The following is a 26,482-nucleotide window of genomic DNA, read 5'->3' as shown; positions in this document are numbered from 1 at the left end:
TCGTCACCAGGGCCCCCACCCCATTCAGCAGTAGGCCCACATTTTCCTTCATCTTCCTTTTGTTACTGATGTACTTGAAGAAGTCCTTCTTGTTGTCCTTGACATCCCTTGACAGATTTAATTCCAAATGGGCCTTTTCACATCCCTGCATATTCTGACAATGTTCTTACATTACACACTCCCAAGTGATCTGTCCCTTCCTCCACATTTTGTATACTTCCTTCCTCTGTTTGAGTTTTGCCAGGAGCAAATGCTCATCCATGCAGGTCTCCTGCTCCCTTTGCTGGACTTCTTATGCATAAGGATGTACCATTCTTGAGCTTGGAGGAAGTGATGCTTGAGTATTAACCAGCTGTCTTGGACCCCTCTTGCTTCTGGGCCCTAACCACTGGGATTCCTCTAAGTAGTTCCCAGAAGAAGACAAAGTTTGCTCTCCTGAAGTCCATGGTTGCAGTCCCATATATATTGCCCTGCTTCCTCCATGCAGGATAATTGCAGAGAATTTCACCAACTATGATTTATTATATATTGAGTTACAACAAGAGCCCTGCAGCGAGATCAAATTCTTTGAGCTGGGTGTTGCACAGAAGCTGAATATGTGTGTACGTGGAAAGTTACTGCGCGGTCAGCAAGGGTGTGGATTTACAGCACTCAAGATACTAAAGATACTCAGGATATTTTGTTAGCTGGTAGCAACTAATGTAGGTTGCTGCATTGCTGGAGGTGGAGTCAGTAACACTGTGACAAGGAAAATTTGCTGAGCCCTGGGAATGTCCTTGTGCGGGTGGAAGGTGGAGTAATGTTGCCTACCAGCTCATCTCCGCACATACTGCTCCATAACACCCCCATGGGAATAGATCCCTCCTAAGAGAAAGTCCTTTATCACTGGAATAGCAGGAAAACAGACCAGGCAGTTGAGGCTGAGCTGATCTCTGCCATTTTGAAGAAGCAACCTCTTGCAAGACCCCAGCTCTGTTGACTGTCTTGGACTTGCTGACTTTCTCAGCTTGTCTTTCCTTCACTGGACTGGCTCGGGGATGCTTTTAACAGGCCTCAGCTTGGAGGTCAATGGTAGAGATGAGTGCTGGACCAATAGCTGCCCAGTCCCAAGGTCATCCATCTCCCCACAGCTGTTTGCTCTGTTTGTCCTCTGAGTGCTTCCATCTCCAAGTTTTCAGAGCAGTTACTGATTCTGAGTTTGATTCTCGGGCTTTCAAGTTCAGCAGGCATTGGCTGCTCTGGATTTCAGTATGGAGAGGATTGCCTGGCTGACATTGTGTCCTCTGGCAGGTTCTGTCGCAGCAGCTGCCTTTTTGTTTGGCCCTATGTATGTCGACAATTGAAAGGCAAAGGAGAAATGTAGGGCCGTGATTTGATACACAGGATGAGAGATTTCAGGGTAAGTCTCTCCAGAGGGTCACACTTCATTGCTAACAGACTGTAACTTTGCCTTCCAATGAGAAATCTTTCTAAAACTGCAGATAAACTACCTTTTGAGGATGGAAAAAGAATGAGTAGAATGGAAACTGAGAGGTCTGGGCAGCAGGTCTAATCTTATCTGCAGCAGAGCATAGAGCAGGCAGATGGAGGCAGCTCAGAGGAGTGAACTCTGGATAGGGCAAGGGTTATATTTTTATTTGGACAGTTTCCTGTTATTCCTGTTAGTACATACAATCATAGAGAAATGATGTTTGTAAACTACCATATGGTGGTGTCTGTAGAAGATAAAATTGAGGATCTCCAGGGCTAGGTAGAAGAATCTCAGCAGCTTGAACAAAAACAACAACAACAAAAAAATCAGGGTTCTCATAGGCACACATGTTGCTTGGATCAGACACAAAGTGGTGCAGTCCTTAGCTTACTGTGCCTTTATTTTAAACAACTGGAACTTGAGATTGGCTGTTGTCTGGATAGCTGTATTACCCACTGGGCTTTTGAGGGAGCTAGGCTGCCATTGCGATGTAGCACAGGTAGAGCATAATTTGTTTTTCTCCCTATTATCCATAATCCATTATTTTTCATTATATTCCTCCTAGGCCCAAGGGATTAGATTTTCCAAAAGCACTGTTAAGGTGCTGTAGCCTCTTACATTGCCCTGTGGCAACAGCTGCCTGCAGGCAATGCCATCCATCCCTGCATCGCTTTGCAGCAGCCAGTGTTGCAAACCACCACATAAAGCATCGCAGAAGTGATGTTGAGCATCTTGTATGGTGTGAGACCCAAACACAGGTCCAGTATGGACCATGTACACCTTCAAGGAGCTCCCGCCGCTCCCAAAGCATTGGGGTCTTCCTCACTGGCGTTGCAGCTGCGGCTCCTCCTGCCTTGCAGTCATCGTAGTAGTTGTGGTCCTGTAAGAACCCCAGTGCTCTCTGTTATCTTAAATGTAGTGTGGAGCTGCAGTTGGGCAGATGTTTCTCTGGTCTGTGAGGCTTTTATGCATCAGACAGCTTTCTCCCTGGGACATGGAAAGAAAGCTTTGCATGCTATTTTCCTGGGGACAAAGAAAAAAAAAGAGAGAGAGATTGGCTTGGGCCTGAGAGAGCAGAGCTCAAGTGGCAGGTTAACAGTTTTCAGAGAAAAGGAAAGGTCTGTGCAAGGACCTAGGAGACAGCCAGTTCAGTGATAGCCAGTCCACTCCTGAGCTTCTCTCTGCACCCATCATGGAGGGAGGGGAGCTGACGAGGTGCAAGGGCTCGCATCCAAGGAGTAGCAACCTTTCACCAGCCCTAACATAGTCTTGTTTAGCTGTGGTCAAATATCAGCTCTCATCCAAATGGAAAAAAAGAGCAAAAAGCTACATGCTGCTTTCAGCAAAATCGATTTTTGAAGGTCTTTTCTTAAATAAACTGAAATCTCTAGTGAGGGCTCACTTAAGCCAGCATTAATCCCTTAAAAAAAAAAACATATGAAATTAGGGCTTTTCCAGTGGAAAGGTATTTTGAGCTTTTGGTGGAAAAGTCGAGTATTCAAAACTGGAAGAAAAAGCCTGAATGACTGGGTTAGACCTAGGGCCACTACCATGGGGCCTTGGAGGAGCTGGGGCTTTGCTACCTTGAGCACAGAGAGTGCTCAGGCTTAGTCACAAGCTGTGTAATCACAAAACAAAGTTAGGAGTTTTGGCTGAAATATTTCAACTTCTGGACAAAAGCTTTACAGGAAAACTCTAGTTTTTGTAACTTTTTTCTGTACCTTGTTTACAAGAATCAGTTTTTGAAGCAACTGAAAGAGGTGGGCTAAATTCAGTGGCACACCTATTTAAGTCAAGATGTTGTGATTATTTGAAGACGTGCAATAGATATTTGGATCTAATGATTAATTACACTCACTATTAAAAAGGCACTGAATTCATTCCAGTTAGTGTTACTGCTTTTGACTTCCAACTGTATAGCAGAATATTTCCGTATGGTTTAAACACAGTACAAAAGCTTTATGTTTATGGCCTGCTACTAGTGTTCAACAGAAAACTTTTCCCCTCATTCTTGAGTTCTTGTGAAATTTAGGAATGCCCTTAAATTGCTTAAAATGCCTCATGATGAACATACCATCCATTTTTTTGTGGAGGGATGAAAGATTGTCTCCATCGAATTAATGCACTGGACTTGCTTTCACAAGAACAGAAGGGATGTGTATTGTCCCATGCTCGCTTAAGTGAAAAAGTGAAAAGTTTTCCTTGTTTCTGTGGATCTGATAAGTGCTGAAAGTCAACAGAGACTCTCAGCAACCTGTATACACACAGCAGGGAATTGATTGCACTGACAGCTTCTTTCTGGAGTTGGTTGGGCAGTTTCTTTAGGAGTCAGTGCCTCACAGTCAGACCTGGAATGATATTTGCTGATGTGAATGTGTTATGCAAGGCGGACCTCAGCTGTGAAAACAAAACCGTCTCTCTGTGGGTCTCATTAGTTTTTATCAAAATCACTCAACCTGTTAAACAATCATTTCAAACACAGAGCTGCCTGATTTTTTTTTGTTTCGTTTTCTTTTAATTTAATTTTGAATCAGGCTACTGCATGCATTGCTGGGGCAATTTTCATCACAGGCAGTGTGCTGACAGATATTGACCTTATTCTTCATAGTGTATGTTAAATGCAAAGATGGATGGACTGAGAGCTTTAGGTCCAAATTTAGGACTGTAATGGCAGGAGAAGTATAAACCAGAAATAGTTTGCAGGGCCCTGGATGTGCTGTCTGGGAGGAATGTAAATAGGGATCACTCTATTTACATCACTAGCCCACACTGACGGGTAGGTGGAAAGACTGGGTAAAGACCTTATATGAAAAGATATTTCCAAGCAGACCTATGAAATTGCATGCCCATTAGATTACTGGTGGTCAGCTGGTGACGTGTGCTAGCACTGAGGGCAGGCTGCCATGCAGCAGGTCTGAAGTTAAACCACCTTGCTGGGCAAGTCAGAGGAGAGCGGAGAGCAGTGAATGGACAAGGAGCCAGCAGACAAGACTTGAGGTGTACAGCTGGCAGGGAGAAGAGAGAGCAAAGTGGGCAGGATTAAGAAGCACAGTAGGGCTTATGCTAAAAACACCCCTGGACCATCACAGGAAAACATTCCTCAAGTGATGGATAACCTTTGGTGTTCCCAGTCCAGGGTACTTCACGGTACTTCAACGCCTACTGATTTTAAAGGTCCCGATCCCAACTACATTCAGCCATTAACATCAAGTGCAAATGAAAGCAGCTAAAACAATTTTTGAGGAGGGAAACCAAACAGAGAAGCAGCTGGTTTGCCCAGTTTGATCTCTGTGTTTTGAAATCTGTGCAGTCTTACTGCGGCCCTCCTTGCTGGCAGAGCAATCCTGTGGTCAGATAGCAGCTTTTATCTGCTCCTGACAAGACACTGAGCCAATCTTGGCAAGCTTTGCTTAAGATGTGGCTGGAGAGGATCTGATCTCTCCACCGACGTGCAGTATTATGGGCAAGTATGGTGCAAGCCATTACCAGCTGGGTACATTTCTCATCTACATTTCCTGCTAGTAAACAGAAATTACTTACTGGGACAATTAGAGTGGGATGGGAGAAGTGAACGTGACTCAGTGCCACACTGCAGAGATCACTCATTATTGGAGGGGAACTAGGATAACGAAAGGGAGGGATCTGAGGATTATTTACCCCACAGTGAAAAACTGCCCCCCTCCTCCCATGAATACCTCAAGACCAGCTGGGCCTTCAAGTGCCTACGCATTGACATCCCTCACCCTCCTTACCAGCAATGGCTTCTCACCACAAGGACAGAGAAGCACTTTTGGTCTTTGTCCTTCATAGCTTCAATGGTTTGCTGGAGACATGGATTCAGTTCCTCGTTCTCTGTCTTCTCTGTAAGACTCTTGATGAAGTATTTCCTCTTCAAGGGTTGCCTGTCCAACAAGAGGAAGTCTAAGAGAGGGTTGCTTTCTGTCTCCATTCCTCCTTTTTCAGTATACTTTGGGATTAATAAAGTGTTTTACTGTCTGTGCTTCAAGCACTGTCTGAGCAATAGCAGCAATAGCTAGGGAAGAGAAGGATATTGTCCCTGGAGCAGAGGCCAGTGGCCAGGGCTCATCTCTCAAGCAAGTGCTGTCACCATTAGGCACCTTGACAGGGTCCTTCTGACTCTTCAACCCTTGTATTTTTGGCTGCCCAATGGCTCGTTGTTAATACATGTGGCTCGGACACACTGCTGAAGCCTGACAGCTCTTTCTTTCCAGCTTTCAGGCTTATGTGGGAATTGAAATTTTGTCCCTCTTCCTACTGCTTCCTCCAAGACTGATTCCTGCACAAATGACTGTCCCTTCTGCATGGACATGTAGGGTTGAAATTGGTGCACAGGGTGAGTTTGGGTGCGCCTCATGGAGGATGGTCAGGCCAGGTTGGGTCCTGCCAGAAGTGAGGCAGGGAGCCTTTCCTGCAAGGGCTGTCTAGGTGAAGACATAACTTCTGGCGAGAAGGGGAGCTTTCAGGTTGGGGGAGGTGCAGGTGAGGCTCTGCACCTGCTCAGCAAGGTTTTGTGGGTCACAGTTTTTGACTTAGGCACTTGCAGGCTCTTCAGTCTGGTTAGATTCACGTCAGTGTGAATTATGGATTTCATTTTCCTTTGAAAGAGCGATGATTCTTGACCTTCTGCAGGACGTGACAAGCTTGTAAGTGTAACACTGAACACCTGGAAAGCCACAGAAACAGAAATATAGTCCACACAGACACCCAAAAGATACATGTTGGTTGCTGGAAAATGTTGTGGCTGTGAAAGGTGGTCTCCTGCATTCTGCAGGCCTGACTCATCACCCAGCTCTTACTGCTACACTGGAACAGGAGGAAGGTGCTGGGCAGAGAATTGATGAGAGACGTGCGGAAGGGCAGCATCCAATAATGAAAACTGAAAGGAGAAATGAAAACAATGATCTCTTGTCTCCCTCCAACTTGTTTGGACAGGAGTGACTTCACTGACTCTGAGGAGTGCTTCTGTACGTCCCCGTGAGCCTACATGAAGAGGGGAGGGGAACCCTGCGGTCAGCTGTGGCACTAGCCAAGCTGCGTCCACTGCAGCTGGGAAAACTGACTTGGATGTGACCTGTTTGACCTGATAACTGCAGGCCTGGAAGGGCACAATCTTCCTTATGTCTGCTTCATGTTTTAGGGCTTTACACAAACCACCTCTTCAGCAGATACAAACATTCAGGAGAAGCAGATGCAAACTTTCCAGCTTCTTTTCTGCTCTTGGTTGCCTCCCTGCTGCGACAAGACGGGGAAGGGCAGGGAGGCTGCAGTGATAGATGATAGGTGGGTGTTTGCTGTAAGTGATCCTCTGCTTTAAAATACATCCCTGTCGCTCAGTTGTTTCTGATTTCCCCTTGCAGATAGCTCGGCTGAGCACACAGTTAGTTTGGGACGACGTCGCAGGACTGCTAGTACGGTGCACTCACTGTCCTGGCGCAACTGATAATGTATTCATGCTGGGTTCAGATTTTCTGGGAGCAGGAAAGAGATAACATTTGCAGATGGCTTGGGCTGGCTCCTTTGGCTTGAGCACTTTATTAATAGATGAAAACAGTACACATGACCAGGCTCTGGAAAGCTTTAAAACGTATCCTCCCTTGCTTTGTTTTTTCAACAGTTCCTGCATTGATAGTGTCTCTCCTTATCTCTTGCTTGACTATACTGGACATTGATCCCATTCCTCAACTTTCCTTGCACTTTTTCCACATGGAGGAGCCCTGTGCCCCCCATCATCTTCCTGTCCACACTACACCCCCAAAAGAACAAGGCAGCCTTTCCAGACACAGATTTTCAATCTTCTTTCCTCCCACACAGCTCTTTTTTTTCCCCCCAGTGGTTTCACTTTGCCAGATAATGGTTTCCAAGGAATCTATTCTCAATTTCCAGTATTTAACATCAGATTTTCTAGTCTAGGAAACACTAGGTCTTAGCCAACCCCAAGTTTAGGGATTGATTGCACAAGCAGATTAGCTAGCCAGTCTGAAGGGAAAATAGCTCTTAAGAGCGAAGCAATGATGAGCAGTTGGCAGGTGATTAGGAATAACAGGATGATACTTCCACGTGGACAATCATAACCAGAACAGAATGAGTTTGGAGAAGTATCACCTACCTATGGACCATCTGCACTGTACATGTCTACATCTGTCCTTTTCACCCTGGGTTCTTTCTGGTACATGGTCCACTGTAGCCTTGTTGTTAAGGGTGTGATTTATCTCACCCAAAAGAATATGTCTAAATAGGACAGAAAGACTATGTTCCAAAAAGGTTTTTTTTCCATTTATTATAAAAGGAGCCTCACTAAACTTTAGGCATTTTAACTGAGACAAATGCCTCCAAACATGACAGCATGCTTTACAATAAGGGTGCAAGATCTGTAGTTTGTAACTTAAAGCACTATCTCTTTCACATACCCGGTATTAAGGAATCTCTTTCATTTCTCTTTCACATTCCCTCTCTCTTTCATATTCCCTAGTTAGTGGGAAAACTCACCATCAGCAACCTAGCTGTGGGGGAATTGCAGCTCTTTTCTTCTCTTTTCTTCCAAAGAGAGTTTTAGCACTCAAAGCCATAAGCTTTCACTCGGCAGTAAGTTGGCCAGATAATATAATTCCACAACAGCCTGGCCCAACCCAGCTCTCTCATCCTCTCTCCTCAAACAGATCTGCTCCAGGCTGTTGGCCTTTTACTGAGTGATAATAAAAGGCCACATAAAGATAATTGCTCATAGTCAGGGAGGGGCTTTTGCTGACTCCAGGAAGCACTTTCCTGTTCCTGGCAACTTCTTGTATGGAGACCACACCAGCAAAGTGTTATGGAAGATGTTTGGCCACCTCTGCACGTGATGGGAATTCAAAGCAAATGTTGAGTGTTGGTTTTGGACAGTCAATGATTTTTCAAGATTGAAGTTTGTTTGTTTGTTTGTTTTTTAACTGAGCATATTTTATGCAGCTGAGCATGTTGTGAATGTTGTGGGGAAAAAAGAAGAGATTTAAAAACTTGTATGCACATCCCATGAATTTTGGATGATCCCAGGGCAGCCACGCTAGAAGTATGTGGGGTAGATGCTGAGTTGTGTCTTCCTGCAGTGTTGACTTTGAAATAATTAAACACTTTAAGAATGAAACTGCAGCAATTTAAATGAAGGAGTAGGAAGAATGGATGCTTAAAGGTAAGTTTCTCCTCTTTGGCCAAACAGTGGGGATATTTTGCACTTGCATACTACTTTTCATCCAAATTCCTTCAAGACAAGCACAAACAAAATTGATCTCACAAGTCTGTGATGTGGGAAATCATTTTTACCCCTGATCCACAGTTTGAGGCTGGGAGAAGTTACACTTTTTTTTTTTTTTTTTTTTTTTTTTTTTTTTTTTTCCCAGATTTCTGTGATTTTATGTGTTTTTAGGCATACTTTGTTTTTGAAGGCATTTGGACATCTCTCAGGTGTGCTACCTTTTCTACATGCGTCCTGAGATGAATCATAGGGGTAGAGGTTTGCAAAATGTTAATTTTCTCCTGCTCTCAGTTATAACTCTGACATCAGGCACAGGCGGTTTTGCTGTTCTGTGTCCGTAGGTCCAATCCCTGCTTTGGTGTTGTGCTTCTCAGCAGCCAGATGTGACTAAGCAGTATCTGCCCTTTTCACTCAGTTCTTTATACATGTCTGAAGTGTCCCAGTACCTCCAAAAGACAAAAAGAGGCTGTGAAGAAGAGTCACTTTCTGTGCAGCACAGTCTGAGGGCACCTGCAATGCTCTTGGAGCAGCATAGGGAGGTCACAATTACTCACATTTATTTAATAACCTGGTTCTTCCCATGGTTCATTTCCTCTAGCTGGGGGCAGAGATGCAAACAGAGAGGGGTGGTTTTAAAGAAGATGCTGTGCAAACACAAATCCCTACAGCAAAGATGATCAAACCTACCCCTGGTGGAGGTGAGGACAGAGCATGGGTGACAGTGAACTGCTTTGAAGCATTGATCTTTGCATCCCTGACTGAGAACACTGTACAAGCTTCTAAATTTTCCCTTCTCACTTTTTGCAAACTGAAAGACCACCATGGTGGCCCCTGCTCTGCTCTTTCTGGAGTCACCTCCCATTTTCCATGGGCCTTTAGAGTTATTTATTTCCAAGTCTGAGAAGAGATTAGTTCAAGGTGGTCTGATTGATGATGTGAGCTCCTGTTGCACACTGTTCTAGGGCCTTTCAAATGCTTGTTGATTGTATGGCATCTTTTATTATACCCATGTTGAAGCATCCTGGTCATTAAGTCATCCTAAAGAACCAAAAGTGTCCAAGCAGTTTCCACAGGAAGATCAATGTCTCAGGCTGGAGAGTTGAAAAAATGACGGTCTCAGTGACAGATCTGGGTACGGGTTTATGGAGTAGAGCGGATAGACCTATTGGGTTGCGTGTCCTGATGCTCGTGGAGGGACATCGCTTTGATCTCCCTGCTTGCAGATGTGGGCTGACATCAAGTCAGCGATGCTCTATGGACTGGAGTCAAGGTTTTTGCAGTGAGTTATGGCTACTAAATGTGATAACACAGTATAAAATTCAGTGCTGATTTTGCTTGTCTGTTAAATAAAAGACATGGGAAAAGAACAAAGAAGAGTTTTTTTTTTTTTTTTCTTGCTTGCTCTTTCTACTCCTTTTGATTTGAGCTTTCTTTAGTATCCAAGTTTAGGGAAGGAGGGAAGGGAAGGAAATCCTCCAGCAATAGGAGGGAGAGGTTGCAGGAAAAGGGAAAAGAGTAATTTTTTGATATCCATCATCAAGTGGAGATAAAGATGACTGAACCCCTGCTGATAGCAGGCTCTGCTTTCTTTCCACAGTCTCCATTGAAGATATTCGGGATGTGAGGTCAGGCCATAAAACAGAAGGTATGGAAAAATACGCCAAGAATGTCCCGGAGCATCTCTGCTTTTCCATCATTTTCAAAGACCAGCGGAAAAACCTGGACCTCATTGCAAATTCAGAGGATGATGCCAACCACTGGATCACTGGCCTTGGGAAAATCATAGCCCACAGCAACTCTATGAACCAGAAACAGAAACTCCAACAGTATCCTTTGCCTTGTAAACTGATTAATGACACACAAAGATGTACTTGTCCTTCTCTGTGGGTGGAGATAGTAGACTAAACCTCTTTTTCCCTTTTGGCCCTGGGCATTGAATTTTGTCTTGCACTGATTTTACACCTGGAAAAATTTCCTGGTTTCCAGTGTTTTTTTCCTGAAATACGGTGATGTAAGCAAGAGTGAATTCAGGTTTCACATAGCAAAGAATTGCTCCTTTCAGGGATCTGTAGATAAAAGGAAAAAAATCATTATTTTTTGTATTCTTCAGCAGTCCATTTCACTTGCATTGCATTAAACTCCAGGACAGGCACTTCTTGGCAAGGCATGAAAAGCTGGTACTGTTTTATCATGTTTGTCAGTAATATAAGGCAAGGAAACTAACACTTCTCTTTTGATTGCCAGCTTTACCCTGGGGTAGCTCTACTGACTTTAGCAAAATTGTTCCTCATGCTCTCTCAGCATGAGAGGAAATGCTTTCCTGAAAGAGTTTGCAAATGCTCTAGAAATAATACAGTCATTAGAATGGAAAAGGAGTGAAGCGGAAAAGGAAAGTGAGTTAGCTGGGTGAAATCCTGGCTTTACTGAGTTCACAGGGACTTTTCCCTGGGGTTTCACTCAGCAAGGTCCTTTGTGATCAGAGGTCTTGCCTGCATGTAAAAAGAGACACTATCCACGGGTGTAGTTTTTTGCCTAGTTTTCTGCAGTACTTCTGTGTCTGAGGCCCTGCCAGTAGCATCTGAGCCCGTTGGCTGATTTCACCCTCATTTGACAGAACAGCACTGGTAATAAAACATGAAATTCCTGTAAGCTCAAAAAAAAAAAAAAAAAAAAAAAAAAAAGGCGTCCAGCTATCAAAGAGTAAACCAGATAGTGCTTGCAGTGAGGAAGGCTATGCGAGCTTAGTGCCTTGCTAGGCATCAAAGCATCTGCGCAGCAGCGGGCGGTGTGAAGTCCTCAGCCGAGGGAAAATCACGAAGGTGGAGTTTGAGCCTGAGCGGGCATCAGGGAGGCTTGCTGTCAGCCAGGGCTTCTCTCCATGTGGGTTCCCTGCTGAGTAATAACGTACCAGACATGAAGGAAATAACACACAAAAGCTGAGCTTTCATCAGAGCTTGGTCTTCTGTGGGTTCTCTGACGTCTCATAACCTTCTGGCACAAGCTTGGTGCAATTTATTCAAAGGCATCAGACTCCATCGGGTCTGATGTGCATGGGATGGTGTTTCTCTCCTGGATTATGAGTATCTTTTCGGTTGCTTTTCAGACTACAGGCTCTAAAGTCATTCCTCCACTGTGTCAGCAGTTGAGTGTCCATGGTGGCAGGGAGTAGGCACTAGACAAGCTGAAATCTTGAAGCTTTGGTGCTACTAGCACCAAATGTTACACCCTGGTGGTTTTTCTTTCAAGTCTGAAGACCGCCCCCATCCCATAGTGTGTGGGGAAAATACGAACTGCAGAAAGTTGTCCTTGGGGGCACGCCAAATTGATTACATCGCTGCAAATCTTCGTCAGAAGAAGTGATTGCTAAGGGGAGGGGGGAAATAACAGTGACATTTGCAAGGGAAGAAGGCTGTAAATTTCCAGCGTGGAAATGGGCCTCTCTCTCTTTGGAAAGCAGAATCAAAGCTAACTGGGGCAGGCAGACAAGCCGTATTTCTGGAAGAGTAATTACAGTGCAGCGCTGGCTTCCAATCTGGGCTTGTCTCAGGCTGTTTAACGTAACCTGGAATTACAGAACAGCATGATTTCTCATTTGGAATTTGATGATATTTAATTAAAGCCTGGGATTTTAAATTTAGTCTTTTCTGCGCTGAGTTTGCTTGGCAGCATGGGCTTACTCAGAACTTCCTTAAACCTCAGAAGTGTTTTCCACATCTGTGAGCACAGAAAGAGAAGAGTAAATAGATGAGGAAGCAGCGCTGAGTCCTTACCCTGTCCCCTTGCGGTAGAGAATTGCCAGGCATTGTATCTTTTCCAGTCACTGAAACCTTTGATAAAGCAAGTAAAGAATGAGCAAGATTTTTAAAGTATTTTATTTAGAAATTATAGAAATGATCATATAGAAATTATATAGAATTATATACAATCATATAGAGAATTTATTTAGAAATTATGATATATAGAAATATAGAATTATGTAGATATCATATATAGAAATCATATATATAAATTGTTTAGAAATAGTGTTAGATTTAGAAGTATTGAGAACAAAATCTTACTAGCTTCAGGTAGAGTTTGTCCAGCTTATGATGGAATTGCCTGTGGCAGCAAGGGACTGGATTTAGCGGCTTATGTGCCCTTTTCAGTACTACATTCCTATAAAGGATAAAACCTCCTGATATTTAAAAAGTACTTGTGACGTTCTTCAACACACAGCAGCATCTTGCTAAGCATCAGATTCAATCCTGCAACAAGTTGGCACAGGTTATTTAGCAAATATTGCAGGTATGTGTGCCAGGGATGATCTGAGACCAGAAAATACAGGGGGCTTTTCATCTAAGCTGTGTGAAACTGTCTGTGTTGATTCTGGGGCTTATCTTTGAGTTTTCCTTCTGTTGGGAATCATTCATCCCAAGTTTTGTGTGCTTTTCTGTTTTGAGCAAGTTCATGGAACATCCACCAAATATTTTTAGTCATCCTTGTTTCATTTCTAGTAGAAAGCTGATAGTCCCATTTACAAACAGTTTACACATATTTCTAAGTTCACAAAAATACTGTGAATGCAGTGGTGTCTGTGTTGAATACTTGGTTTGAAGGTTACATCTGCAACCATTAAGACTGCAAGTTAATATTTCTTCCAGGGGAATTTTGAAGTGCCCAGTTATGTACTGTATGTATCAGCTGGTATTTGCAAATTTTGAGTTTTATTCTGATCAACATCGAGATTGGACACTTTTTAAGATGTCTTTTTGGAATGAGTTTGAAGCAATGCCTCCTATGCAAGACATAGAAAGTTATATCTATGGAGATCTAATTGTTACTTTGATGATTTTTCTATATGAAAAATAGGAGGCTTTTCTGGAAGACCTTACTCATTCAACAGTTAAAGCAAATTAAAGAAACACAGTTCATTACTGCAAAAAGAATCTTTTGTTTGTTAAAACTCCAATGTGTCTCAACTGGCTGACATTATTTTCCGAAGAAACTAAAAGAACATGTGAAATCCAGTTCCATTTAACTGACATCACACAAAAAAAGTTCATTTTTATAGCAATTGATTCAGATCCATAGTAACTCTAGTACGTGATAAACCAAGCTCTTAGGAATTATCGTCACAGTACAATACAATAACAGATCTTATGCATTTTACAAGGGTAAGCCAAGATCCATAAAGTTTGATTTGACTATGCTCACAAAAAAAATTCTTAGGAGATATAGGTAGAAATCCATAAATAAACACAGAAGTTGAAGGTGAGTTCAAAAACTAATGTGAATGCTTCTTTTGGAGAATCACTGTTCAGTGTTCAACTTGATATACTGAATATTGGTCAAATCCTTAGCAATCTGTTCTTTCCTGGGAGCTCTTTTCATCCCTCATCTATCCCCTTTTAACGGTCAGGAAAAAAACGCACTTTCTGTCATGAAAGAGATATAAGATTGTTTTGTGATTTGACTGTGGCCAAAAACTCCTACAGGGTAAACAGAGTTGATCCAGCTTTGGCCAGATGGTGAAAAGCTCCTCCTGGGTCAGGATCATTCATATTACAGAGCATGTTGCTGCTGCCAAAGCACCGTTTTGCCCTTTCAAAGCAAAAGGCAAAATGATGAAAGATGTTCAGTGGTACCATGCTGATTTACAACAGCTGGAGAGGTGATTCAGAGACTTTAGAAGGGATCTTTCCCCCTCATGGGTTAAGCAGGAGGTATTTAGACTAGACACTGGCTGGGAAAGATTTCCTTACATCATCCTGCAGCTGGATTCATAGTTGCCTGCGGAAAGCTGATAAAAACAAAGACAACAAGATGAGCTTGAAGGAACTCAAGAACTTCCTGAAAGAAGTAAACATTGAAGTCGATGACTATCATGCCAAGAAAATTTTCCAGGTAAAGACAACAAGCAGATAAAGTACTTGCTATTGACTGAGGTCATGGTTTCCCACAGCTTTCAGCTTTGGTTGGAGACCTAAGCTAAAATGAACTCTTAGTATGTTTTTTTTTGCACTGAGGACTCTGGCTTTTTGGTGCTCAATAGATTCCCACTGACAATTAAGTTAAGGTAGCACAGTGCTTCTGATGAAAGTATCTTTCTTTTCTAATGCAGATATCTTAGGTGAAGGTCTTCCCTCTTTACCATTGAAGTCCCTTTTTACCAGGATTGAGAGAGAGATGGGATACAGACATAGATAACATGAGAAAAAGAAGCAAAGTGCAAATGGATATAGAGTAACAGGTGTTTTGGTCTTGGTTTCATGTGTCATGAGCACATAACAATGCTTAGACCCATCTGAAATCGGCAGGGTTACAGTTGTGAACCCAGATCTTTACCTTCTCAGAGGAGGAAGGTGCCAAGTGACTACTGCAAACAGAAAGAAAGTGTGAATTGGAACAAAACAAAACAAAATCATGATAATATGTGTCATTATACACAGACTTGGATGAGCCCGATTGCTCTAATATCCCAAGGCATATTTAATCTGCTCAGAAACATACACTTCTAATTTCTTCAGATTCAGTTTCTGGCTGAGCTTACAGGAAGATAACGGAAAGGATGACAGTTTCTCAGCTGTTAAGTTTTTAGTGTCTCTCTAAATGAGCCTTCCTGCCAAAGGGAGATAACTACCTGGATAAATTCCAAATTTTCACCATGTCTGAAAAGGGATTTGAATTCACGGGTAGGCAGTTTCCAAGATGCTCTTTCTAATCAGTGGTAAGCATGTGGGTGGTTTTGAGTACTGGCCAGCAGTTCTGCTCCTTCCTGCAAGCAGGTAATAGGTGAGGTTGGGAAGGTTTCATTAAGACCTCCTCCCAAGAATACAACTTTTTTTCCTAATCCTTTCTTATTAAATGTCTCTGTATCTCTCTGGTAACTCTGCAAAGATTTAGGGGGAAGGTGGCCAGCAATTCTTTAAGAATTTTTCCTTGCAAAATCCTCCACATGAACTGGTTGCTCTGGCTGGAATGTCTTTCCTTTCTCCTCTAGTAAGGTTGGGATTCCTCTGATTGAGTTAGATGTCTCCAGTACAGATGTCTACATTGGAAGTAGCCACTTTACGCTTCCTTTTCAGTTTATGTAGGTCAAGCCCATAAAGCTCAGTGAGACTGGGGCACGATTCACCTCATTCTATTGGAGACATCTCATACAACAGACGAATCCCTCCCTACATCTTCATACACCAAGCATCTGAAAACACACCTTTATCTTGGAGGTACAGTCTCCTCTTCATTCAGCAAACCTCTTTTGCTGTTTCAATAGTTAGAAGGAAGCTCTAGCAATGGAAACTTGATGAGATTCTTCTTCTTCTTCTTCTTCTTCTTCTTCTTCTTCTTCTTCTTTTCTAGAAGTCCAAAGAGTTACTAAGCTCTGACTCATTCCATCTAAATGCAGGCAGCTGACAGAAGTACCCTCATTAGACATGTAATAGTTCTAATCTTCCTGTACAGCTAATGGAAATAGAGGTCTTTCTGGAGATTAATTCAGATCTCATTGTCTGATTTGCCTCCAGGAAGTGTCTATCTCATGCCATTTGACCATTAAGTTAGCCTAAAGCAATTATGTTCCTAGTCTACATACTATCTAAACTTAGATGGTATGAGAGGCATTAGTGTCTTATGAGAGTGATCTTTTCTGTATTAGTGAGATTTTTCTTCATGTAGTCATAGGAAGGAACGGTGATCAAATATTTGAGAGAGACCTATAGGGCATGTCCCACATTATTCTTGCTTTCCATCATATAACTCTGCATCCATGTGTAGGTTTTAGGCACACATAAGTAACACATATGCAATGCAAACAGAAACTACACAAAACCCTTAATAGTTGCTCATTCACAATGTTCATTATCATGTATCAAAAAGGTTCTGGCTCCTTCTGACAAGCCCAGGCTGACTGAGGACTCATGATTCATGACATACACAAATGAAGTGAAACAAGGTTTTGGTCTAAGGTTCTCTTTCTAGGCTGGAGCTCTTGTAGCCCAAGTAGAAACAGTCCAGTTTTACATACTGCAGCTGATCTGTCCTGGAATGTGACTATGATGGCAATGCAATTGTCCTATTTATGGTTTGTGTCACCAGGACCTTTCATGGTCACTAATGACCAAAATTCCCAAGGCCTATCACTTACAATGCCAGCCTCTGAGGAATAAGATCATGTTGTTTTTCTTGTCCTGTTTTAAAGAAAATAAAATCTGTAATTCACTGGATCCCTGCAATCTCTACTAGCCTGTTTTCCTCCTTCCATTTCTTCTTCTGTCACTAAACATCATGCTCTGCTTAGGCTGTGAGATCTGCCAAAACTACAGCATAGGATGGTACAGTTGTGTGAGGCAGCAAGGAAAGGACGGTTCCAGGACTGCTATTTTGAAGATGCCCATAGCACTGAGCATTTCACAAGTTGTCCCATCACTGAAAGGAATCCATAGCTTTTATCTAGCAGATCCTGAAAACAGAACAACAAGTGGAAATCTTTGCTGTTAGTTCAGCCAGTGGGACACAATGCATCATGATCATTTTACTTGGTTTTATAAGTAAACTGACATTGAAGCGTTTCAGTGGTGGCGTTCCAGAGGGAGAAATACTCTTTCATTATCGTCTTGCTTGGGGAACTGCCAAGGCCACAGTGGCCATCAGTGACGTCATCAGCAAAGTTAGAGATTAGTAGGAAGACTGGTTAAACTGGGACATGCATTTTGCACACAAAACCCAGGGCTATAGCTCTACCTACCATGACAGATCAAAGATTAAGGCTCTCCTAACTTTACTTACTGGATTTTAGACCAGGGTGTCTATCAAAAGTTTAAGATGCATTAAGTGTTTCCCTATATTCCTTCATTTTGGTCTGTAAATTTTTCTTGACCCTTGCTTTGTGCTTAGGTTGTCAGGAACTTTCGTTTTAATTTTTTGTTTACACGGCACCTAGTGTAGTGGAGCTCAGGGACATGCCTGGTGCTCCTCAGCACACTGATAATATGAGTAAATAATAATAATAATAATTGTAACTGTTCTGTGACTTGGGCTTATCAGTGAGAACCATTGACCAATTGCTTCTCATTCACTGGCCAGTAACTTTGTCCAATTATTTTGTGTTCTGCGTTGTGTAGCCCTGGTGCAGATTACAGCTGGCATATGCCAGAAGGAAAGAAGGTTTTCATTCCTTCTCCCCTCTACGTTTACAGCACTGTGACAAGTCCAAAACAGAGGCTCTGGAGGATGAGGAGATAGAGGAATTTTACAAGATTCTGACAGAGAGGAAGGAAATAGACAAAATCTTCCAAAAGTATGCAGATGCGGAAGGGTTCATGTCCTGCCAGAATCTGGTGAGATTCCTTTATGAGACACAGCAAGAAGAAGATGCTGTTGTTGCTGCCCCTGCTTTAATTCAGAGATATGAGCCCAGTGAAAGAGGTAGGTTGGAATCCTGCCTGGTTTGGGTAAAAATCTTACTTGCTTGGTGAGCTCTGAATTGCTTTCCTGTTGCTCTCTTCTGCAGCTGTGTGTCTTTCTCTTCTAGCAGCTGTTTGTGAAACACCAGTCTTATGGGGTCTTATTAACAGCTCTGGAAGAGGGGTGCACAGGAAAGCCAAGGAAATTTCTCTGTTCTTCTTCGGCTTAGGTAGATTGATCAGTGAGAAAGGGGTTGATAAGGAGATGGTTAGAGAGCACTGAAATCCCTGTGGGAAAGGCTCTGATGACCTATTTAAAAGCCAAGATCTCAGGTGGCTTTACAAGTTTAAGTGAGTCTCTGAGTAGATGGCCATGAAAATGACTTCTGCTCAGGAGAACAAACACAGAATTATCTTTGTGCACAGAAATGAGTGAATAGCCAGTCTGGAACACGTTGGAGGACGTTCAAGAAATGATCCCAAGATCATAGACTCTTTTTACATTATCCTAGTACAATTTCAGGGCTGGAACAATACTACTTTACAGATGTCAGATTTGGAGACTGGACTGGGATCTAGTTCCATCCCTCAAGATGGGGAGGCTCAACTTTCCCTTCAAAATGGGTTCATTTTGTATTTATTCTTTGCAAATCATATATTCATTAGATCTAGATGGGATTTATCTGGCCGTGTTTAGACATCTGACAATTTCTCTGTGTGAACATGAAGGAAACTTGAACTGCTCAAAATAGGATGTTTGTACTGTAGATCTCTAGAGATGGTTTGGTTAAGTTGGTTAGAGTGTGGTGCTAATAATACCAAGGTCATGGGTTTGATCCTTGTATGGACCACTCGTTTGGGGTTGGACTAAATAATCTCCAGAGGTCCCTTCCAACCTTACCAATTCTATGATTCTAAGTGCTTTTCTTGGCATTTTTTAGGTCTTATCAAGGATAGTAAGTATCATAAAGAGCTTTGCTTGTAAAGAGATTTTAAAAGCATTTTCAGGGTGATGAAGCTGTCATCATCACCTGAACAGCATCAACATCTTTAGTAACAGCTCAATGTCTAGAGAACAAATTTTGCCTTTGAGGTCCTCTGAAGATCAATAGGCATTTATAGGCAGTTATAAACCTGGTGAAGATAGCACAACCTGGAGATGTCAGATTTTCATTGTGGGGTTTGTGTCTATTTATCTGGCAGCCAAGAGAGGTAACGCCATGACCAAGGATGGTTTCCTGATGTACTTACTGTCTGATGATGGGAATATATTTAATGCGTCTCACAGTAAAGTTTACCAGGACATGACTCAACCTCTCAGTCACTACTTGGTGTCATCCTCACACAATACCTATCTCATGGAAGACCAGCTGACAGGCCCAAGCAGCACTGAAGCCTATATCAGGTAATGTGTGTGCATGTGTGTATGTGTGTGGATGTATGTGTGTGGACACAGGATACATTTATACTATAGGTGCAAGGGAACCAAGAAGCAATCTGTAACCCTGAGATGAAGCAGTGTGCACTGATTTTTGTTCTCGTTAGAGTGAGCTGTTTCTAGACCAGATTGGCCGTGTCTGCATTACATAGCACTTTATCTTGCATTTTTCCTGGGCCTCATGTGTTGTCCTTCTGACTGTAAAGCATACTATTACTATGTTCTTTGTATGTGGTTTTGTTTTGTTTTGTTTTGTTTCGTTTTAAAATATCTACAATAATACAAGGGTTGAATTGCAACCCTGTAGCATGGTGTTTTCCAAGTGTGAAGCTGAAGGAAGCTATTGTATGCTTCAGAATTTGGCATGAAATCATGTGTTCTAAGGGTTTATAGGATGGAAAGACTTCTGAAATAGAGCTGGAGGACTGTGTAAAGAATGGAAGGAGCCAAAAATGGTGCATGCTGCCATTATGTTAATAATCCATATTGCCTTTTGGGAGTAATCCCTGGCATGAACTGTACCTAGAACCATGCTAAGGTTTGTCTTGGAGAAAACTAACTGGAGTCGTCCACACAAAGAGCTAGGATGTGAGCTAATGAGCCAGTATGGGTGATCAAGAAGCTCCTGCATGCTTCTCTTTAGCGGTTTAGATGCTCCTACAGCATCCCTGGACAGAATATTAGATGTTACCTACTTCTGACCTTAATGATGAATGCAGTGTCTGATAGTCTGTGTCCGGAGATTTGTAGTGGCCTCTGTTAACTTGACAACCAGCTTATCTTCCTTCTGCTGTGATCTCTACACTGCACTGTTATTAAGTGAGACAAAGTTTCCTTATAAGCAAGCTGGTGACTGCAGATCTTCCTTTGCTTATTACTTATCCGATTCTCAGGAAACAATGACTGTCTAGAGTCGTAAGCTTCAAGTAGTAGAAAGTGAAATCTGACACCAGTTGCTTTTTCATTAGTTGTATGAATTCTCCTTGCAGTATCTGAAAATTATGGAATTATGTTTTGGCTATAAAAAAGATTTCCATGATTCTTATTGCAATGAGTCAAAGGAGATGTGTTATCTGAAATGTACCAGGAGTTACTGTAAAAGAGACAAAATGACCTTCTAGAGAAAGAGGTCCATATAGGGTGAATTACATTTGAAAGGAAATGAAAATGCAAGTGTGGATGTTTTACGGGCAGGACTTTCCAAAGGGAAAATCAGTCTGTAGACCCAGTTCCACACACTGCCCTCAACAATCTCCCCAGGTGTCATTGCAGAGTTCCCACAGCTCTTTCCAGCTCTGAGGATTCATCTCCCTTGTCTTACCAGATCTAGATGAAGAAGGCACATCATCCAGGCTTTGTGAGCTGGCTTCTAAGGCTCTCTGACCTACCGATTTTCTTCCAATGCATCCTCTCTTCATTTTCTCTTCATAGTCTTTGAGCACAGTCCTTGAGCTGCCAGTTACCTTTGACTTTCATGACCTCTGTTCTCAGATCCCTTGTGTGCTTTCCTTGCTTGGCCTTGAGCTCTCTTCAATGACTCTGAGCTCTCCTGATTCCACCCTTTCTCCAACTACTTTTCCATATTTCCAAGCTCCTCTTTTCTCCCTGGATCCCCAAGCTCCTTGTCAGCCTTCCCAAGAAATATCTGTGCCTGGTACAGCCTCATTTTGAAATGGAGGGGAAGGTTTAAAACCCAACCACTTCCATTCTTTGTTTCCAGAGCCCTCACCAAAGGCTGCCGCTGTGTGGAACTGGATTGCTGGGACGGCCCTAACTCGGAGCCTGTCATTTATCATGGCTACACTCTCACCTCCAAGATCCTCTTCAGTGATGTCATTAAGGCCATCAAGAACTATGCTTTCAAAGTAAGGACAGGGGAACTTGGACCCTCTAAGATTTCTCGTATTGCACTGTTCGAGACTGATATCATATCTCTACCCTTGAAGTAAAGACCCTAAAAAAATAAGTCTGTTCTTAGCATTTCTCATGGGTAGAAGATACGTCCTTCTGGCTGGGCATCCATGTTCTGCCTTCTTTGGAGATCCGTTTCTGGGAGTTACTGGTTTGGGAGTGCACTGTCTGGGGCTGAGTGTGAATCTGTACCAGCGCCAGCTGGAATCCACTGCAATGAAAATAATGCCCAATCTCTTGAGCACCTGCTTATGTGGTGGGAAGTACAAACAGGCCTATGGTTTGCTTGGCTTTTATATCTCAGGGTATGTCCCTAGTGTAGGAGAACCCATGTGCAACTGCGTTGGAGGGATAGATATGAGTGACTGCTGCTATCCTGCATTAAAAGAAATGAACAGGCCTGGAATCTTATGTGGCAGTGCTGGGCTGGCAGCCTTCACAAAACTTTGGGTCTGCTCAGACTCATTGCATTTTCTACTATTTTCCTTCAGTACAATTGAGTTGAGACCCACGCCAAGTTTCCTTCAGGGCTGCAATGACAATGACAATGTCTTCAGCAAATGTTTAGGAGGTTACAGGGAACCAGATCACGCTTATGCATGAAATGAGAAAGGATTTAGCCGTGTAAAACCTTGGTCACCAAAGGATCTGAACAAGTTTAGTGATTTCCAAAGCCTCTCTTCCCAGTCCTTGCTCTGAGGTAGGGAGGTGCTCGCAGGCATGATGCAGGTGCAGAATGGTGGCACTGCGAGGAACCTCGTCAAAGTGCGTTGGAAAGTCTGTGGCAGGTAGCCCAATCCAGCCCGCTGCTCTGTCCCATGAGATTGTCATTTTAGAAGACATCAACAGAGATAGCTACACTGCAGGTAAAAATATGTCATTTAAAATAAAGTCATTTTAGCAGAATCCTAGACACTGCTGTTGACACTTTAGTTTCGAGAGAAAACATGCCTTTTAAAACTTCTAGCAGCACTGAGGTTAATAACAATTGCTATAAATTAGTGAAATTGCAGATTTCACTGATGATGGATGTTGGTATTTTGTTCTAGACCTCACCATACCCTGTCATCATCTCCCTGGAGAACCACTGTAGCCTTGACCAACAGAAGGTCATGGCTCAGCACATGACGACGATCCTGCAGGATATGCTCCTGGTTGCACCGATTGATGGAAACAGATCCCATTTCCCCTCCCCAGAGGTAAGCAAGGCCACTCTAGCACTTTCTGCCCTCTGAGGGTGGGACAAGAGACAGGTACATCTTATTGCTAGGTCTTTGGGTCACCAAGTTGGGGAGAATATGCCTGACACTGGAGGGAGGTGTCTGTGCAGAGGAACAAATCTCGCTGTGGGTAGCAGTGGAACCAAAAATAGGCACATCAAGCCCTGTTGCTCTTTGCTTGCTATGTAAGGTTTTAGAGGAGACATCCCTTAGGGAATGAGGACATTCCTGGTCCATTTACTGAGGTCAGGCAATATACGTAGTCCCTTGAGGAGGTTGCTTCTGTCAGCTGTCTCAGGGCAGCTGAGTACTGAGGATATGTTTTGGATCATGACAAAGCTGGATATGGCCTTCTTTGGACTAGTCATCTGAAGCACAGTTAGGTTACTGCACATGCCAGGAAGATCAGCTGTGGATACAAGCTAAGTAGATACAAGTTGAATTTACTGTCTCTGTATTTCTGATGTGGTGAGACTGGACACTGCCTGATTCCCTGTTGGATGAGCAGTTTTGCTCTGTGCTGATGGACCCAGCACATGCTCCCCTCCTCCTTTAATGTCTTCTCATACTCTTCCGTGAAGACTCAGACCACTAATTAAAGAGTGATGTGGGGTGGAAGGACAGCTACGATTGCTTGTCCCTCAAAGAGCAAGGGGGGGGGGGAAGCACAGGTGGTTTCAAACTTCATCAGGAGCAGAGCATTATCCTACTGAGAATGGCCTGGAGTGGGACAGTAGTGAGTATGGCAGCAGAGATGTGCTTCCTGTGGAGGTATCCTTGGAGGATGAGGAGAGGAAGGAGGCTGTGTGGATGGTAGATGCCCTCATGATCCAAGTGAAACAGGGCAGATGTGAAGCTGAGAAGCTGAGTTTGGATGCTATGGGTGGAAAGAGAGATAAAGCACTTAACAAGGTTGCACCACTATAAAATTGTTACCTGACAATTAGGCAAAAATTCGAAATAGAATCTTGATATGAAAAATAATTGTTGAAAAAACCTCCACAATGTACTGTTCGCTTCTTGCAACTTTTTTTTTTCCACCTTTGTTCTTTCCTAGGCACTTTGCAGAATCAGGCTTGTGTAAAAGTGGTTGCAGTTCCCTTTAAATTGCATTCCCTTATTAGAGAAATCATTTGCCAAAAAATAGGCAAGAATGCTTAGCTGGAGCTGGAAGGAGTTTGTGGGTGGGATAAAGCTGGCAGTCAGCAGGGGAGGAAGGGGAGAGAAAAGAGCCACTCAAAATACCTTCTGTATTTGTCCTCTCTCTCCCTTCTTCTCTTTTCCCTTTCTGACTTTCCCCTTAGGTTTGGGAGTGTTGCACCCCGCTTGATACAATGCCCAGCACAGAGGAAAACTGATCTGTGTTGGTCCCTAGGCACCAGTACAATAAGTAGGATGGATTATGATTTTTGATACTGTTACTTCAGCAGGACCTTTATACTGACACTGATGAGTTGCCTCCTTTTAAGAAATGACTGTCCCAGGGTGAGGATACACCCAGCATGGAGACAGGTCTCTGCAGGCTATTAGTGAGTTGGAAAATCAAAGCATTAAATGTCACCTCCTGGCTTTTTATTTATCCTCAGTGCAGGATAAGTACAGAAAAGCTGCTGACAACTTTTCAATGTGCTGTTAATGCTTTGTAGGTCAGGGGAATAATACAAAAAAAGAAGAGAGAACTGCATCAAGGAGAGAACTGTGTGATGTGTGTAAGGGAATGACCCCAGCCTTCCAAAGATGTTTTTCCCAGTCTTGCACTCATCTAACCTGCTGCTCTGCTTGCCCAGATGGGCTTGTGGCTCCAGCTGGAACAAAAGGGCCTGGATCTACCTTAGTGAATAGATCTGGGCTCATATGCTCCAGTGGAGGGATTGATCCATTTAGTTTAAACAGAAAAAAATTAGCAGTGCAGTGAAAACAGTACTTTTTCCTCTGGTACTTTTCCTCTGCCTGACTGCCATGTGAAGCAGAAGAGTGTGAAGGGCTGAACTGCTGACTATTCATGGAAAGTACTTTGAGCCTGAAACACCATGGAAAAAAAACAACAAAAACCTCTTGGATTTTCCACTTCCTTGTAAAGCTGGCATGGGAAAGCCTGAGAGAATGTAACTCTCTCTCTCTCTCTCTCCCCCCCCCCCTTTTTTTTTTAATAAAAGGGGTGGGATCTGCTACTGAGAAGAGAGCTATAACACTATAAATAAAACAAAGCACTGCTGCAGAGTGTATTAGCAGGGCAGTATCAGTAATTAAAGGAAGATCGACATAGTTTGGATTCACACTAATGAATCTCACTGCAGCCTGGGGCAGGCATCTGATTTGTTAGGGTCTGCGCATGAACAGAGGGTTGGACTACACAGAGGTATCTAAGTATGTCCCTTAAACCACTGCCTTTTGGTCCCAATAAGAAATTTGAGGCCTATGTGATGAAGGACCAAAAGCCGCAGGAATCTACAGGAAAGTTTTGGGGCAGTGCCAGGGGCTGAGAGGAGAGCTGCTCCAGTCTCTGCTGCTGACTACTTGTTGCAGGTCCTTCTGCCCCATCCTCCCTCTACATAGAGGTCTGCCAGGGCCTTTTCCCACATCCTTGCTTTCCAGCTAGAAATAAGACGGAAAACAGCACTGAAATGAGATTAAAACAGTTGCCAACTTTACATGAAACTTCCAACACAATGAAAGCCCAAGAGCCCTCTATACTGTTTGTGCTGGACTTCCTTTCAGTGAGGGTGGCTCTTGGACTTAACAGACTTGCCTTGGTAGGGCAACCATGAGCTCCCCACTCTGGAGCCCTGGTGCAGTGACCTTTGAAGGCCTCTGTCTCCTCATCTCCCCATAGAAAGGCTTCTGGCAGCAGCCTCTGCCATTCCATACCTCCACCATCCTGTTCCATTGGTCCATCCATTGCTGCTTCTGGTGCCCCCATTCAGCATTGCTTTGAGCCACTTAGCTTAGGAGCTGCTTCCAGTGTAGCAATGGCATTACAGAGCTTGGCACAACCGACCTGAATACTGAGGTGGCTGCCCTGCCCTGAGCTGTGCTCGTGGCAATGGAGCAAATGTCTCTACATTTGATTCAGCAAAATCCCAACCAGCTTCAGTCACAGGTCTCTAAGTATACAGTTGGCCCCAAGAGCCATCTACCCAGTCTTCTCTTGCACCATAGGCTGAGACTGTTGAGTGGAAAACCCCCAGTAACAAATATGCTGTGCTCACTCAGAGTGAGTGTGACTTCAAGTTCCTCGGCCTCATGCTTAAGTCCACATCCACGTTTTTCACCAAGGGTAGCCTAGCCTGTATCAACCTTGTCTACAGTGCATCTTCTTGGATGAAATTTTTGAATGGTGTTTCCCTCAAATGTCTCAAAACCTCCTTTAATAATATGTTTCTTTCTCTTTTCTGATGCTTCTTCCCATTCTCTGGTATTAGATCCCCATCCTCATTGTTAAATCCTCTGAGACTACAGCCTAGAGGTTGCCTGAAAGACATTCACAGATGGAGGTGTGGCATGAATTAGTGCATGTGGTCTATATATCTCATGAACATGAACTTATTAATCCTCACAGCTTCTCCCAAATCTAGGAAGATGGATTTCTGTATCCTGAGAATGAGGTGTAAGGTGACACTGCTCAGACCCTGTGTATCTATGTACTTGAGCAAGTCACTTAGGGCTCATTTTCAGAGCTGGTTAATACAACCAGGGAAGTCTGAGGTGTGGTTCACCTCCTGTTAAGTGATTGTCTAAATAGGCCAGATGAATCACACCACAGAAGTGTTTAGTTCTCTCTGTTGACTCTAAAGGAGGTGTTGAAAGCACAGA

The 26,482-nt window shown here is 43.2% G+C and overlaps 1 protein-coding gene across 2 annotated transcripts in view; it reads left to right on the top strand.

The window, feature by feature from the left end:
- Positions 1-26,482, top strand: part of PLCD1 (phospholipase C delta 1) — a 55,250-nt gene that overhangs the window by 16,369 nt on the left and 12,399 nt on the right. For both annotated transcript variants that reach the window (XM_062568760.1, XM_062568759.1), the window contains exons 3-8: positions 10,318-10,546; positions 14,474-14,603; positions 17,894-18,122; positions 19,304-19,505; positions 21,259-21,403; positions 22,499-22,648. In XM_062568760.1, the coding sequence (XP_062424744.1) occupies positions 10,318-10,546; positions 14,474-14,603; positions 17,894-18,122; positions 19,304-19,505; positions 21,259-21,403; positions 22,499-22,648 (1,085 nt within the window). The remainder of the gene's footprint in view (positions 1-10,317; positions 10,547-14,473; positions 14,604-17,893; positions 18,123-19,303; positions 19,506-21,258; positions 21,404-22,498; positions 22,649-26,482) is intronic.

The sequence above is a fragment of the Rhea pennata genome, chromosome 2 (genome assembly GCF_028389875.1).
Source record: "Rhea pennata isolate bPtePen1 chromosome 2, bPtePen1.pri, whole genome shotgun sequence".
In the NCBI taxonomy this organism is placed as follows: domain Eukaryota; kingdom Metazoa; phylum Chordata; class Aves; order Rheiformes; family Rheidae; genus Rhea; species Rhea pennata.
This window is presented reverse-complemented; position numbering and strand designations above follow the sequence as displayed.